This window comes from Carassius carassius, chromosome 15 (genome assembly GCF_963082965.1).
Source record: "Carassius carassius chromosome 15, fCarCar2.1, whole genome shotgun sequence".
Taxonomy (NCBI): Eukaryota; Metazoa; Chordata; class Actinopteri; order Cypriniformes; family Cyprinidae; genus Carassius; species Carassius carassius.
The window spans coordinates 32586126-32604601 of record NC_081769.1 but is presented as its reverse complement, the minus strand read 5'-3'; the positions used below and the strand labels follow the sequence as shown (position 1 = coordinate 32604601).

At 34.2% G+C, this 18476-nt stretch overlaps 1 protein-coding gene across 1 annotated transcript; it reads left to right on the top strand.

Annotated features, from left to right (window-relative positions):
• The first annotated feature begins 5290 nt into the window (after positions 1 to 5290).
• LOC132157878 (free fatty acid receptor 3-like) lies at positions 5291 to 9441 on the top strand. Its single transcript, XM_059567141.1, has 2 exons — positions 5291 to 5383; positions 8066 to 9441. Exon 2 carries the CDS (start codon positions 8089 to 8091, stop codon positions 9070 to 9072), a length of 984 nt encoding a protein of 327 aa, XP_059423124.1. The 5' UTR covers positions 5291 to 5383; positions 8066 to 8088; the 3' UTR covers positions 9073 to 9441.
• The last annotated feature ends 9035 nt before the right edge of the window (positions 9442 to 18476 follow it).

The window sequence follows — 18476 nt, the reverse complement described above, 5'->3', positions numbered from 1 at the left end:
CCAATCAGGGAGTGGCATGCTGAGTCTGCAGATCTTCTCCACCAATCAGAGGGGCCGTTACGCCTGCATCGCACAGGATGACATCACACGAGGGACATCGAAGCAGCAGATAGACCTGGCCTTTGTGGGAGAGTTAATGGCTCTCTGTGGCACTTTGGTGATGAATGCATCTGTCAGTTCATTCTTCGGCCTGACGTTCATTTTCTTGACCAGAGAGGGAGTAATCAACCACAGGATTGATTTATTCACGTGTCACCTCTCTAGAAGGAGTCATAATTTTCATCCGCCTATAATGGTTTTCCTTTGCAGGATACTTTCTTCTATTTGCTGGCTCCATTATTGATGTTTCTGTGTTGTGTTTTTTCTTTGCCCTTTATGCCCTGACTCCATTTCTGTCTGATGTTATTAGCAGTGCTTGTTAATCTAGTTCTTCCTATGTAAAATCTAAAAATCAAGTTTAAAGATACATGTCTCAGCAGGGAGTGTTGTTACACTCATCATAATTATCCTTGTGATTATTTTGCTTCTGCGATAAAGAAACAGTACGTGCCTTCTAAATGCTTTAGTTTGTTGTTATATTTTATGATGCTAAGAAGTCTGACATGATTATTTGCTCATATTTACAGTTGATTGGAGGCTTAAAGATACTATTGGACTTCAGAAAACAAACCAGAATGAAGGAATGACAATAAGACAGTGCCACCTTCTCTTATTGTGTTCTGTGTAATGCAGAGTAATACCAGATGGACAATAAAGCTAAAAAAAATATAAATATTTAAAATATATATATTTTTATTAGTACAAATAATGATAATTATAAATGATGATAATATAATACATTAATAATAATAATAATAATATATTTTGTAAAAATAAAAATATTTAGTATTATTATTGGTATTAATAATAGTAATTATCTATAAAACTATTTTTTTTTTATTATTATTATTGTTTGACTCCTCACAGTAACAGTGAAAAAAAAAGTAAAACAAAAAATAAATATAGTGTAATGTAAAATAATATCTCTGAAGGTTGGACAATATATATATACATTTTTACTACTGCTTACTACTGGTACGGTACTAATAATAATTAGAAGTAAATGAGATTTTATCCATATGTTGTAATAATCAGCAAATTAGATTTTATTCTTATGTTGCTTGGAAAAATAAATAATATTCATTATATAATATTCATATTATGTATATTAATTATACTGATAATAATAATACTATTTATATATTATACATTGAACTTTGTATATTATTTAAAATAACATACAAGTAAAATATAGTAGCAATGTAATTAAAAAAGAAAGTATTTTTTCTGTTTTTTGTACTAAACTTTACAAGAAAAAAAAGAATCAGTATATCAACACAAAGTAATAATCAGCAACATACATAAACAATTTCACGCATAGTTTGATTGATAGTTTGATTTATTTTTATTTATTTTTTGATGGAAACCACCCTAATCCCACATAACACAACTCACTCCCACAAAACTTCACCGCCATTCCCAATAACAACAATGGGAACATCAACATCAACCCACTCCATCATAATGGCCATTTGAACACTGATGTATTCCAATGCAACTTCAGTACAGTCCCAGACAATGGGCATCCAAACAATTCGTATACAAACAATGACCCTCAGAGATCGTTCCCACAGTTTGTCCAACACAGTCCCAATATTCTCATACAAATGGGCAATTTTCAGCCTGGTGCGCATGTGCCAAAGCAAAGCAAATCAGATGGTCCAGCAACATGCAGAAAGTGCACTACAGAGTCAACATATTAACAGCAACCATCAAAATCATTCTCAGAATGGCTTGCTGAACTCTGACCCTTTGACATTGAGTAATCAGACACAAACAGTGCTCAACAATGCTTCAACAAATGCTTCTCGCCAACCCCATGGCCTCATTCAGAATAGATACTCTCACCCTACCAATCAAACCAATGCAAACCGCCGAACTGCCAACTCAAGATCATCAGCCGAAGACCGAACTCGACGTTCAATCCCCATTCAGACCCACAATCAGTGACTCCAGAATGCACCTCCAACAGATGCCTTGGGATCATTTGCAGGGAACACCTGCATATCCCAACCCTGAAGTCTATAGTTCAGACAGTAGTGGATCTTCAGATTGGCCACAACGAAATGCACCGAGGCATCGTTCTGCTCCGAGACACCGGGAAACTGAATCTTCAGGAGGGTTGTCCCAAGCTGCTCCTTCCCCCCAAAGAAGAGACCTCCAGAGACAGACTATGCTTAACCACTCTCAAATACACCCAAATGTGCAAAGACTATAAATCCAACAGAATTTAAGCACACAAACGCAAGTCCAATCTCAAATCCAGACTCCAATACCTCAAACCCAAACCTCTCAGGGTCAGAATCCAATCCCCATTGGTCTACCAAGACCAATCCCAATTTTTAACCATGCATGGACACCCAACCCATATGCCAATGGTGCATGACCTTCTGACACTACTTTAAATGAGTGAAATGCATCCTCACATTTTGTATCTGATGAAATTTCAACTTAATTTTTAAGTTATACAAGTTTCAACTAGGTAAGATTTTAAAATGTTTTGTACAGCCAATTTGATTAGAATTAAAAATGGAAAAGAATAGTTAACCCAAACTATAGAATAGTTGTCCTCATCCTCAGGCCTACCAAGGAAGTTAAGCCTGTTTTTTTTTGATTTGGAGACACTTAGCATTCCATCACTTGCTCACCTGTGGATCCTCTGCAGTGAATGGGTGCCGTCAGAATGAGAGTCCAAACAGCTGATTAAAACGCCACAAATAATCCACACCGCTCTAATCTATCAGTTAATGTCTTGAAAAGTGAAAAGCTGTTTGTTTGTAAGAAACAAATCCATCATTATGAGGTTTAAACTTTTAAACCGTTGCTTTGGGCCAAAAAAAATGAGTCCATAATCAGTAATAATGGTTCATTCCCTTTTGTCTCTCACATCCGAATCCACCAACATATTTGTTTAGAGCTATTTTGAACTGTTTTCTGTGCAGATTTTTCTCCTGATTCAGACCAGACCACTTTTTCACTGGAGAAAGCAATATTATGGATAGAGGACAGATCTATCTATGGATAAATGTTAACTGAACAACTGGAGTAGTTGAATTGAGTGGAATATTTTAGTTCAGTATTTATATCCATGCTTTAGTGACAGGGACCTGAAATGGTTCCTCTGTGGTATTACTGCGAAATCACCCTTTAGCCTTTATGCTTAAGAGTGTATGTTTATTCTTATAAGAATACCGCATTGTCAGCTCAGCAGCAGGCAAATGTAAAATTAGCTCACGCTATTTGTTTGACCGTTTCAGTCACTAATGAATATACAAATATGTTAAGGTTCTTTCATATCTCGCATCAAGACTTCAGCGCTCCATGTGAAATGCACTGCAGAAAGAAAAATAATATTAAGAGGTTGCTAGTAATGTATGTGTGTAAACAGTGAATTGTAGAAAGAAAAAATACAGTTCACAAAGTTTAATTGTCTCTCAATGCTGTTGATGTTTTAAATTAGGTCAGTTGATTACATTAGTTAATGCATTACTGTTTTTATGTTAGTTAATAAAAATGAATCATTGTTTGTATTAGTGCATTAATGTTACCAGATACAACTTTTGATTATTCAGTATGTGTTAACAAGTGTTGAATAAGATAACAGTAAGATAAGAAAGTATTGTTCCATGCTTACAAAGAAGACCTTATTGCAAAGTGTTACCAAATAAGTATCTATTCAGACTTTTAGTTTGACTTGACTCTCACGGGTAAAATTACAGTTACAAGACAGGTGTAAAAGGCCAAACAAGCAGTACAGGATGTGAAAGTGTTAAAAATAAATACAGAAATATTTATTTGAATTAAAATTTATAATGCATTGTGATGCATTCGAAATCCTCTTAAGTTTGACAGTTAAAATAACTTGGTTCCTTTTTATTCTGAATGATTAACTAGAATGCAGATTTGGACTTGTCATTGCACAGGCAGACTTTTCATAGGTCATGCAAATCATCTGCAAATCATTGGCTTTCAAAACCTTTAAAAAAGGTCTGTGAATGGGGTTAAAGTTAAAATTGAACTTTAAGCTGGGCCAATGCTGTTGCAGATGCTGAGATCAGTTCATTGGGCAACACTGACTCGAGTAATGTGAAAGGGCCTTAAGACATGCTTTATATCAAATGAAGCATTTTGTTCTTTCTTTTCTCCTCCTTCTCTCCAGCAGGTCCACAGAGGCAGACCCAGATGTTGAGAAAATGCTGCGCTCATCTGACTCGACACCATTCGCACTACGAAAAAAAAACAAACCTTCGTACAAAGCAGTGTCTCTGGTGGAAAGAAACGAACGCTCAGCCATTCCTCCGGCCCTCGGCTTATTGTGCCATACAAATCTTTGTGTTTGGTCAGGGAGACGGCATTATTGATAAAAAAAGACTGATCTTTTTGTTTCTCCTGCACAGCTGTCACGTAGGCATGCGAAGGCTGTGGCTGTTGAACAGGACACTGTGTGAATTTCATCCATCTGAACAATGCAGCTCTGGGATTTTTCTTGCGCTCAAGTGTCTGAAAATAAAACACAATGCAGTGTTTTTCCACAGACAGGAAGGCTTGAACGAAATCCAAATGATTTAGGATGGCTGGCAGAGCTGAACTACTAAATGATAAATAATGGACTGCCGCTGTTTGTCCTCTCAACTATTTATTCAGCTTTCTGCTCACAGATGCTTCTTGTAGCGCTGCTCAATTAGTGCGATCCGGTACGGTGCTTTTGTGGATGGATTGCGCATTTGAGTATGAAGGAGGCCCACCTAACGGATGTGTAATTAATTAAGCTCTTTAATTTTTATGTTAATGATGTGGAAAATGCTAATGAGTTTAAGTAAAATTGGTTGCTGACAGGCCTAGCAAAAATATGATGAAAAGCAAATGTTTTTTCAGGTGGTTTATGTCATGTACTGTGAGCAAACTGGAGGTTTTTACAAATCTGTCCTCCCACTTTGCATCGCTTTGTTCTTTATTACATCTTTAATACAAAGTTAGACACTGAAGTAATAGAGCACTACTGAAGATGTTTGTAGAAGACGAAACCTCCCTCGTTGACTTAACCTCAAACACAGATTAAATTAATATAAGTGTGCATGTATTTATATACGTGCATTGTACAAAAAAGTGTACCTTAATGTTGGGGAAATAAATTCACTTCCTTGAGAAAATGAAAAATGTCTCGCTTTCCTGTTTTGTCATCGTAGGTGCAGCATGTGTCAAAGTGACATAATGAGAAAAAGCTTTAAAGGCTCCAGGAGCGTCACATCACGTCTGAATCTGTGGTGTGGACTGATTCATTAAGGTATAAAATATTTTGCTACTACTATTTTGTTTTTAAGATTTTAAATTGTGATGATTTCTCTGATGACTAATGCTTTAATGGGTAACCTTTTTCAGTTTTGATCAGAACATTTTCTCTGATCTATAGGCAACTGAGAAAACATATATATATATTTGTTCCTCATACGAGATAACATGCATTTTAATATTTACAGAAAAAACTATGCATGGAATGCTTAAATTATTTTGAAGGCTTATTTTTATATTGATCTGAAAAATGTATTTATTTGTATTTGTACATCTTCATATCTAATAATTACATTTTTCTGAAACATAGATGTTGCAGGTTGGATGTTGCTAGTTAATTGGATGCTTATCTATAATATATATTAAATTCTCTCATAAATTTCTTTTATTTTTTAGAAGTAGCTAGATCTAGCAGTGTTTTTTTCTCTCCCACATTATCGCTTATAACCTACTTTTTTATTGCAGGAATTTCCATTTAACTAGTTTCACATCTCACATTCATATATATATATATATATATATATGTATATATATATATATATATATATATATATATATATGTATATATATATATATATATATATGTATATATATATATATATATATATATATATATATATATATATATATATATATATATATATATATATGTATATATATATATATATATATACACGTATAGACTGTATAGGTGCAACTAAATTTGTATTCAAGGAAATGTATTTTGAGTATTTTTAGTAGCGTGTAGTAATTTTAAGTTCTCTATCAAAAGGATGACTCAGTTACTGCATGTATATTACAAAAACCCTAATAGTCTGAAAATGTTTAGCCTAATCATGCATTCTGATCTCTCTCTCTGTGTGTGTTGTGGAATATTTTTTTTTCACAGTTATAACACCTGATCCTGTCACAAGTTTCAACATGCATTTCCTGAGATGCAATACAATATATTTAGAATTTATCTGAGCCAATTCTAAACATACAGTGCTGCATGCTTTTAATTATTATTCCAAAGATACAGTAGATGCATATTTAACACAGTTGTTGGGTTTAGTCAGTCCCATCTGAATTGAACTCTTTTTTATGCCATTAATAAGTGACCTACTCACCAAAAAAATGATTTATTACCCTAAAGCTCCATTGTGTGATCAAGATACTGGATTAGTTATTGTAGAGGACAATTACATTTATGAGAAAAACTCCTCGTCAAGCAATATTACACTGAACTAAAGACAATAAAACCATTGCATGCCTGTTTTTAGTATTGAGGAGATGAGTATCAGCTTCCTGTTGTTTATAAATAATGGTGTTTTTTTTTCTTAAGAGACAAAGGTTGACAGAACTTTGACATCCATCACTATTTAAATGTAACCATGAGACCCTTTTAATTCTGGAGTATTGCATGTATTGCTCTTGCTGGAGGGCCATCAGATATTGACTCTCATTCAGCTCAGATAAAAAGCATATATTTACCAAACATTTGGTTGTAAGGATTGCAATGAGTATTTAGTGTGCCACCACCTCATTTAAAATGTCCAGACAGGGCAGATATCAGTGCAAAATGATCAGAAATGCCCATGAATTAGCAAAATGGTGAGCGTTAGAGGATCATATGAAATCAGTTAACAGACCTTTAGGATGTAAGCTATGAATCGACATGTTGTCAATTATGACTTTCATAAGTATAACTGTATCATAACTTTTTATATCATAATCGACTCATAATAGTCATAACTTTTTTTATCGCAAAACTATGTCATTGTATGTCATTTTGACATTTTGTCTCACAATTTAGACTTTTTTTCATGATTATGACTTGCTCTAGGATGTTATAATTTAGACTTTTTATCTCATAATTTACTTTATATGTTATAAGATTATCGCATAATTATGATTTAGTCTGTAATTATTGGACTGTTTGCGTTGTTTAAATAGCAAATGCATTTGTGCCCATTCGTGCGCCCATGGGCGTTGCTATTTTGAGGAACTGAAAATAGACTGTGCCAAAGACCAATTCAAACTTAGTCTAAAGTCAAAGGCGTAAAAAAATGTTGTTATTTAAAGAGCGTGTTAGTAGAAAGTCTGACTCTGGGCGGGTCCACAAAACACGTTCACTTTACTTATTACACACAGGGCAGCAGCACACAAACATTTTTAAATATGACACAATAAAAGATTAAAATGAAAAATATTATTATTGTGTATAGGCTACATGATTATAAAAAAGCCTACGGGTCATAATGGATAGCGATTGGATGTATCAGAATTAGGCTACCTTTGCTTGTGCATGAGCAGATCCATTTCATCTCTGGAGACGTTGACTTTTGAACTTTGGTCATAATTACGACTTATCTCAGTGTGTCATTATTTTGTATCTCGCAACTGACTTCTTATGTCAAGATTTTATCTCATAATTATGACATAAGTCATAGGACATATCTCATAATTTAGATTTTTCCTTAATAATTGACTTTTTATTACATATTTAGGACATTTTAGGTCATGATTTTTTTGTCATAATTTGGACTTTTATCTCATAACTGATTTTTCATAAATAGATTTTTGGAATTATGTTTAACATGCATTTATACATTTATTCTTTTTTTTTCACGTGCAGGAAATGGACTTCAATAGTAAAATGCTTGCAGTTACTAATTTTCTCTTTCTTTTCTTACAGAGCGTTCATTGCATCTAGTGACCATGACGTTGACAGCTGGTCTGAGTAACCTTGTGTTAGTGGTCTACGGATTCACACTGATCACAGGCCTTCCCGCCAACATCTTGGCTTTCTACACCTTCTTTAAGAAGGTCCGCCAGCGCTCCACCCCGATGGACGTGCTGTTACTCAGTTTAACCATCTCTGACCTGATCTTCCTCTTCTTCCTGCCGTTTCGCATGGTGGAGGTGGCCAACATGAAATGGACAATGCCTTACTTCCTCTGCCCGCTGTCGAGATTCATCTTTTACTCGGTCATCGCCAACAGCGTCCTTCACCTGACGGCCATCAGCGTGGAGCGCTTCCTGGGTGTGGCTTTCCCCATTAAATACAAGCTCAAACGCAACCCCAGAAGTGCAGGGATAGCCTGCATCATATTCTCGGTGGTGTCAATGGGACACTGCAGTATCGTCTACATCATGCAATACCACAACTATTTCAACCCCAACATCACTGATCCATCCAAACGTAACACCTGCTATGAAGAATTCACTGATGAACAACTGAAGATCCTCCTACCTTTTCGTCTGGAGCTTTCTGTTGTCTTCTTCTGCATCCCTTTCATCATCTGCTGCTTCTGCTACATCCAATGCATCCGCATACTTTCCCGGCTATCCAATGTCAACGTCAGGAAGCGGTATAGAGCCATCGGGATGGCGTTGGGCACACTTCTGGTCTTCATTATCTGTTTCATGCCCTTCAACATCTCACATTGGGAGGGATTCATAAGCGGCCAAAGCTCTGAATGGAGACAACCTGCTTTACTCACCAGCACGCTGAATGCATGTCTCGACCCTTTCATTTTCTACTTCTCTTCTTCCGCACTCAGAGGGACTTTCAAGAAGGTGTTGCAGGGGCTGGCAGCACGTTTTCTCCTTCCTTGCTGCCGCTCAGCTCTCTACTGCCCATTATTCAACCGTGGGAAACTAGACGAGCGAACGCAGAGCACTGATGACAGCATACGCTAACATTTCAAGTCAGTTTTTGCATTGAATAATCTGCCTGCATGTGCATCATCAATACATATGATTCAGCCCAAAGCCGATTGATAATAATAATTCTGATGCACCACCATGACCCAATGCTTTATGGATAGACGACCAGCATAGAAATGGTTCCAGCATTATTGCATGACTATTTAACCTGAACCTTTGCAGCAGCTGTTTCGTACACAATGAAATGAAGAGTCTGAGTGTACAAACTGCAGTGCAAAAAGCAATTGTATCCGAACTAATATGCAGCATTGACTACCAGCAATGCTATAAATATAATCAAAACAACTTTGTAAAACAAAGTTTTGTTGGTACTAACATTTTAATAAAAGAAACTCAAAATTATGCATTCCTTCTTCATTCCTCCGTCCTGAACTACTCACCCATTATGCATCAGTGCCATTTATTTTCTACACAGCACTTAAAGGTGTCATATATGACATTTCTAAAAAGAAAATTATTTTGTGTATTTGGTGTGATGCAATGTGTTTATGTGGTTTAATGTTACAAAAACACATTATTTTCCACATACTGTGAGAAAAGACTTGAGACTTTAGTCTTTGCAACTTTACAGATCTTCTTTATGCACCAAGAGCTTGTAACACTCCAAAGAGAAAGGAAAATTGAAATAGCATCATATGACCCCTTTAAAATGCACTGCTAGTTTTTAACCTGCCATCTCTTTAGCTAGACCAACACAAACCTGTTCCTGTGATGTCACTTCCTCTTCCTGGTACAGCATTTGGAGGTACAGGTTGGATTTTGAGTCACTTATTTTGTCAGTTCGGTTTAAAACGGCTAATAATGAATCAAATTTATATTTTTAATCTGAATACGCTGTGTCACTGAAGCAGATTTTAAACAGTCATATCTAGTTTCTATCTCTCTGTCTGTTATTACACGTGAATGTCACAGTTGTGTTATTCACCTAGCAACTACACTGTGCCTACTTTTTTAGTGCAAGTGGGAGGACAGTTGAACTGGATGTGGTTTAGTTGTATTAGCAACTCAAATGAGTGGCTCCTACAGGTATGTTTTCCATGAGCAAAGATTGTAGGTTGCACATTGCTTACTTACAAGGCTCCATTGCTATTAAGATGAATGGAATTGCAAACAAATAGATGTGCATTCTTTAAATAAACAGGTTCAAATATCATACTGCTTTGCTTAAATACCTTTTTGTGCATTATATTGCATTGCATGTGAGTTTTGTACAGTTTTGCTTAAATACTTTTTGTGCATTGCATTGCATGCGGATTTGCATTCTTCAGTGCATTGTCATTGTACCCTGCAGGTTTCTTAGAAAACAGCCATAAACTACACACCTTTTTATTGCTGCTACTGTATTATTCTGAGCAATGCTTGTGTTAGTGCAGCAGATGCATATTTAACACAGTTGTTGGGTTTAGTCAGTCCCATCTGTATTGAAATCTTTTTAATGCCATTAATAAGTGACCTACTTACCAAAAAAAATATTTATTACCCTAAAGCTCCATTGTGTGATCAAGATACTGGATTAGTTATTGTAGAGGACAATTACATTTATGAGAAAAACTCCTCGTCAAGCAATATTACACTGAACTAAAGACAATAAAACCATTGCATGCCTGTTTTTAGTATTGAGGAGATGAGTATCAGCTTCCTGTTGTTTATAAATAATGGTGTTTTTTTTTCTTAAGAGACAAAGGTTGACAGAACTTTGACATCCATCACTATTTAAATGTAACCATGAGACCCTTTTAATTCTGGAGTATTGCATGTATTGCTCTTGCTGGAGGGCCATCAGATATTGACTCTCATTCAGCTCAGATAAAAAGCATATATTTACCAAACATTTGGTTGTAAGGATTGCAATGAGTATTTAGTGTGCCACCACCTAATTTTGCTGCTACTGTATTATTCTGAGCAATGCTGTCCACTCTAAACGTGAGTTTGTTTCTTCTCTGCCCTACTTCTTCTTAAGCAAAAGCTGCATCTCTCTTTAGCCTTGTGACAGCATCTATAAAAAGCTCATCTCTCTTTTCTGTGGCAGAGGCGTGTGAAACAACACAAACTTTCCTGTTGCGTGATGCTGAGGGAATCCATGTAAAGTGGGACACTTTCTGATCATTTTTCATTGGCTTTTATAATATGTCCCAGAGGCATAAAAACAAAGATTGTGATAAAGATATCCACTGCACAATACAGATATAAAAGGCAATATTAAACGTGAATGCCTCTTAAAACACATATCACAAAATTCCAGGAGTGATTGGTAAACTGAGACGTGCAGTTCATTTAAATACTTTAGATGTAATAAAATGCTACATTTAACACTTATTTGATGTCATTGTTCTGTAAAACACAAAGATTTAAGCATGTCTGTTTTAGTCTATACTAGGAAACTAAATGGGGTCCAATGTTGTCTGGATGTTCTTAAAATATATTTTGTGTTCCACGGAAGATAGATGGTCATATGTTTTTGGAAAGACATGAAGGCGAGTAAATCATGATAGAATTTATATTTTTAGGTGAACTATACTTTTAAGAGCAAATTTGCATGGTCTTACCTGATAGGTGCCTCAACAGAATTAAAAACAAAAAAAGTCCCTATAATCAGACACAGCTATATATTTTTATGTATAAAAACCCGATTTATACTGTGAAAAATTTATATTATTTGAAAACTTAAAATACTGTGGAAATATATATTTTTAGTTGTTTCTATAATTTTTAACTTATTGTAATATATATTTAATTATTTATTTTAATCAAAATGTGCATTTATCTTTTTTTATCTCATTTTGTATAATTTTTTTGTGTGCAGTTTTTTCCTCCTTTTATATAAAAATGAGACCACAAGATGGTGCTACTGTATATATGAGTCATTGTGGAGGAAAAAACCTTTAAAGTAACCACACAGATCATATAAATTTTAAAGTTGGTATTCAGATGTTAATGTATATCTTTTTCATGTTAAAACCACATACATGTTTCATAGCGGCAATATACAGTGCCTTGCAAAAGTATTCATACCCCTTCATTGTTTTTTCACGTTTTGTTATGTTGCTGCCTTAAGTCAAACCTCTCTAAATAACTTTTTCCCCACATCAATCTACACTCCATACACCATATTGTTACAGCAAAAACAAAATTTCTTTCAAATAGAAAAAAATAAAATAAGTACGTTGCATAAGTATTCATACCCATATTTAGCTGAAGCACCTTTACAGTCTCAACATTTTTTTGTTTGTTTGATGCAACAAGCTTTCTCATCAGCATATGGCAATTATCTGCGATTCTTCTCCTCACCTGTTCACCTCTCAAGCTCTGTTAGGTTTTATGGGGGTAGATGTACATTTTCAGAGACAGTTCTGGTTGTTTCAAACTTCTTCCATTAAGGGTAACAGAGACTACATGCTTCTGTGAACCTTCAATGAACCAGACATGTGGCTAGATGCAAACCTGTTTCTGAGCTCTGCAGGCAGTTCTTTTGACCTCAATGGATTGATTTGTGCTCTGAAATACATTATCAGCTGTTAGATCTTATATTAAGACCTGTGTGCCTTTTCAAATCATACCCATTCAATTGAATTTGCCACAGGATAACTTCACTTGAAGTGTAGTAACATCTAAAAGCAATATGAATGCTCCTAAGCTACATTTAAATGTCCCAGATATGAAAACTTATGCAATGGAAGTTTTTTAATTTTTTTATGAATTTGCAAAGATGTTAAAAAAACTGTTTTTTTTTATTTACCATTATGGTGTATGGAGTGTAGATTAATGTGGAAAAAAAGTAATTTAAAGCAGTTTAACATAAGGCAGCAACATAAAATGTGATAAAAAAGTCGCTGTATGAGCAAATGTGCTCAGCTCTGTTTAAATGCTCAGTGTGTTATCTACTCATCACCAGATGAAGGAAATAGTAATGATTTTGTCTTGATTATGTAAATAGAAAGAACTAAGGGAACATTTTGTGAAGTTGCTAAGAGAGGTGCTTCCCCAAACAAAGCGTGCCGTTGCTGGCGTAGTTCATTAATTGGCAACTGTTTGCTATTAGACAAATAGTTGTCATAAGGAATTATAAACTGGTTGCTGTTGTGTTGCTAGGATCATTCTGAGTGGGAGCTAAGGTGTTGCTAAGCAGTTGCTATGGTGTTATGAGTGTTTGTTAACATGTAGCGGATTGCTAAAGCATCACTAAGTGGTTGCAAGGGTGTTTCTGATGGTGCAGTATTGTAAATGCAAGTCTACCGTGCATTTATAATAAATTAATAATTTTCATTTGTGGCCGTCGATCCTGTTAGTAGCATGTAACACAAACCTTTTATTCAAATTCTGATTTGATTGTAAGATAGAAATCTCAGAATGATAGAATCTCATAGTGATAGAATCTCATAGTGCTTCCATTTAATCACTAAAATCTGTCACACATTTCAGTTTATCGAAATCTCACAATGTTCTGTTATGATCAATGAAGTTCTCTAAACTGGAAATATAATGTGTGGCGTTTAGCATTGAGTGAATTCTAACTGTCTCACCTATTTATATATTTCTTTATTAATATACTATTATATCTTTTATTAAAAATTTGCACGCACGAGCATTATCCAATCGGCTCCCCCCGACTGCAGATGCTGTTTCTAGTGTTTTACTAGTGTCATTTCTTGCCTTTTCGCCCTCTTTTGAACAGCAAATGTACGTACACGATAAAAGCACTTTGTGGCATTTAGAGTTTCTGCTAGTGAATGGAGAAAAATCACTTCCTGTTCTCCAGCTGCATTTGGCGCGTCATCAGAATCACGTGATTTTTGATTGCAAACAACCAATATAGCTATTGCTATAGTTATCGTTCTTAATGTGAATGCACCTTTAGTAAGAATTTTAGCATTTAAGTAATAGCAGATTTCTTTCTGTCTAAGTTGTGCAATGTGCTTATTTACATCATTAGGCTAATTCCGCTAATTTTAAACTTTAGCAAACATGACTAAAAATACCAACATGCATAATGACATGGTGGTCGCTCTGTATTGGTGATGTCCTGATGTTGATGAGATGGTTTTGCTGATGCACAATCATCGGATCAATCAGAAGTCCACGCTATGTTCAGGTAAATGGCATTCAGCCATGTTTTGATAAACATTTTCCTGCCCATTCAGACTCACACACGCTGCAGATTTCTGGGTAATTACAGGGCGAGATACAGAACAGGGCAGTGTAATTATCACACAGATTCATCTTTTAGCACGCGGGACAGACTGTATCCGCTGAAATGTCAGAGGAGGCGGTGCTGATTGTCACAGCCTCTGATTAAACAGCAGGCAGCGATTCATTGTGACATGATGAGTCTGTCACATTTAACTTCCTCTCACCTTCACCTTCGCTTCTGAAGAGGCTCTCAACGGCTTTTGCTTGTCAGCGTGACATAAAGAGCTTCTGTCACAAATCCATACACCGTTAGAAAAGTTCTGTGGGCTTTTTTTTCAGACCTGTGTGATTTTTTTTCTTTCTTTCTTCTGTGGATCACAAAAAGAGAAATTTTGAAGACATCTTCTTTCTCGTGCAATGAAAACCTATTGTCGATGGCTGTCAAAAAAAGGTAGTATTTTTATTTGTTTGCAGTATGGGGAAATGCAACAAAATTGAACTAAAATTTCATTTAAAAAGTATCATGATGAATGCACTTGCTTCTGCTTCATGTAACAATGCATGTGCATGTTAACGTAAGCAGCAGCGCCATGTGCATGCATGGTTTACATGAACCGAAAGCAAGTGCATTCGTCATGATACTCTCCACAAATTGGCGCACTGCTGCAGACAGGATGAGAAGGAGAAGAATTGTTGAATAAAGTCATTATTTTTGTTTTCTTTGAGCATAAAAGTCTTCTTGTAGCTTTGTAAAATTACTGTTGAACCCCTGATGTTATGTGGATTATTTTACAGATGTCCTTGCTATGTTTCTGGACTTTGATCGTGGTAGTTACCTTGTTGTCTATGGGAGGGTCAGAGCTCTCAGATTGTGTCAAAATGTGTTCTGAAGATGAACGAAGGTCTTACAGGTTTGGAACGCCATGAGAGTGAGTAATTAATGGCAGAATTTTCATTTTTGGGTGAACTATCCCTTTAACCAACAACATTAAGGCTACCAGTGAGCATTACATTTCTTACAGAGTTTAGTAATTTTTGTAAACCATTTTTAATAAAATACAACAATTCAATGCTAGTTCATGTTAGCTTCATTAAATAATATTAACAGATACAAGATATAATTATGAAATGAACAATATGATTAATAAATGCATTTCATAGATTTATTGTAAACTACTAATAAAATTGCTAAAAATAAAATGAAAAAAAGAAAACAATAAAAATAAAATAAAAGTATAAGAAATACTTAAATAGTAGAAGTAATACATTTATATAATAATGCATTTATTTAATAAATGTACTATTTTAATGTTTATTACTTATTTGAATGTTGATATTTTTAGCATCTTTACTGTAATCTAAAGTAGCCACACAATTGCTGAAAATAAAATGAAAGCTGAAAATATAAAAATAAAATCTAATTCTAAATATTAACAATCACTAAAATAGTAAACTAATTGATAATTAAACATTTTAATGTATTATTATTATTTGTTTTGATTAACAACAACACCTTTCAATATGTGCAATCATAAATGAGATCAGACGGAAGGAATGATTTTAATTGAATATTAACCTAAATTAAGGTCTGTTCCTCATTCACAAGTTGAATGTAGAGCACAAGTCATATGAGCTAGTTTTATGGCTCATTTATGGTGTTGATACTCCACAGCTTCAGTCCTCATTTACTGTCCTGGTATGAAGGAGCGTAAACATTCAGCCTGACTTTGGTTTTACACGGATGAACAATAGTTATATGTGTCTGGAATAACATCAAGGTGAGTAGATGATGATCTGTCGAACTATTTCTTGAATTTGTCTTTGGCTAAAGTCATTTCTCTAAACTCAATTAACCCATAATCTCTCGGAGGTCTGAAAAGAAAATTGCTTAGTTCTAAACATGAATGTAAACACATTTATCTTAAAACAACATCTAGTTAGAAGTGAAAGCAAGAGTCAGATATATTGAAATGTGTGTGAAATGTTTCATTTTACAGTGTTGCACAATCCTGAATTGCCCTCTGTTGTACAATCTTGAGTTTAGCAAAAGAGGAAATGTGCGTCCCATCACGTCTCAAACACTTTCTCCTTACAGTCTCCTTACAATACAATTAGACAATAATACAGCATTATTATCATAGATTACTAATAACACTGTTTCTGTGATATTAAACTTTGATGTATCATATAGATACTTATTTATTTTGCCAGTAAACAACCAGCTGAAGAACCTTAGCAACTGCATAACAACAGTCAAAACAAGAGAGTCTTGTGAAATAAATAAATTCAAGATGAACTGATTTTCAGCAGTCTAGAAAAAATAAGTGAAATATATATCAGTTTAATATTTATGTATTAAAATTGTTATTGTTTTTATTGTGTGTGCATAATTTGTTTTGAAATGTCAGCTTGTCTTGACTGAAATAAATTAATATGTATTATTATTATAATTATTCTCTGTGTGTGTGTGTGTGTGTGTGTGTGTGTGTGTGTGTGTGAAATAAATACAGCTGAATACATTTTCAAGCTGTTTTGAATGAAATATCTTATTATTATGTATATAAATGTATGAAATAAATGCATGTAAGCTGAATAAATTTTCAACTGAAATATTTCTAAATAAAAATGTATATATTGTACTTTTATATTGTCTAAATATTTGTTTTATGATTATTAATGTCTGTGTACGTGTGTGTGTGTGTGTGCGTGCGCGTTTAATGATTAAAAGGGAAGTAAGTATTGCTTCTTTCCTGTTGTGCCATTATAGGTGTGTGTGTGTGTCACTGGGAGCTCATTATAAGAAGGTTTATGTGTGAGAGCATATTGTCAGATCTGAGTCTGTGGTAGTGGACTGACTTTCTTAATTAAGGTATGAAACCATTCTGCTACTTTCGTTTCGTTTTGTTCATGACTGTAGTATGTCATTCTTTCACTAACTTTAAAATGGTACATGATACTTTGGGAGTTTATTTAACAGAAATCATTTTATAAGGCTAACCTGTGCATTTTTTAATGTTCAAAGGTATGTAAACTCATATCTAGAGTAAGAGATCACATAGGGGGGCTTCAAGGAGCTGAAAACACCCCTTAAAAATGCCCCTAGTACCTGACAGATCATAAAAACTACTGAGAACTGAAGATTAAAGTGAACAGGTTAGATTTTGAGTAATCTAGAAATGAGCTTCCATGTTCAAAAACACAGCTACCAGCTCATAATCAGATGGAGATTTATAAAAGAAGACTTGAATTGAACCATAAATTAAACAGAATTTTAACAAAATTGAAAAAAAAAAGAAAATAAAAATATCTTTCAACCATCCATTTTGGCAAGAAATTATTATAATTTTCCCCCCCATATTAATCAGATTTTATGTATTGTGATTTTTTTTATTAGATTAAAATATAAAAATATATTGTAATTATACTTGTAATAAAAAAATAAAATTGAGTATTCAACAACAAAATTACATTTGATTAAAATAAAATAATTACTTGTATAATTTGTTTATTACAATTGTAAAATTACAATGTTAATATTTGCATCTCAATTCAGACGTTGAACCAAGATTTATTAAGGCTTTTTTTAAATTTGTTATTATGAAGCCATAATGTAAATGTTTTAGTTTTAATATGTATATCTAATGAATGACTGTTTGATATTTATCTAATATTTGTTCTGGTTTAAAAAGAGATATTCACCAAAAATGTACTCTAAAGGTAATTTATTGACAGATGATAATCATAAGATTACCTCGTTACTCACATCACTTTAAGTGTTTTTCAGATTGATTTTTTAGAAACATCTCGAAAGTTTCCATGATTCATTTCCTGTGCTGTGCTATTCAGTTAGAATTCGACCATCACCCAGACGTACTGCATCCTAAATGTGTCACATACAATTGTGTGTGGTTTAGTAAGACTCATACTTTTGTGATGCATTATTACTGGTAATAATAAATGACCTCATTTTTTAACCACCTTCAAGTTCTCTTGGTCAAATTTACAGGATTGGTACAAAAAAAAAAAAAAAAAAACTGGCTTTTTCAAAACAATACTTTACCGCAATTGCATTTTCTGCAAATCAGTGCAAAATGATGGGAAGGTATATATGTTATCAGTCACCTCTCAAGTTGCAACTGTGTATTAATATGTGTCAGAATGCAATTTTGTTAAACTTAATAGGAAATATAATCTTTTACACACCAGAATCATTTGTAAGCATGCCTATTACGGCTATATTTTGAGCTCGA

Bases quoted from the DNA above. Each gene is read 5' to 3' on its own strand.
- LOC132157878 (XM_059567141.1), top strand. From the start codon at position 8,089: ATGACGTTGACAGCTGGTCTGAGTAACCTTGTGTTAGTGGTCTACGGA.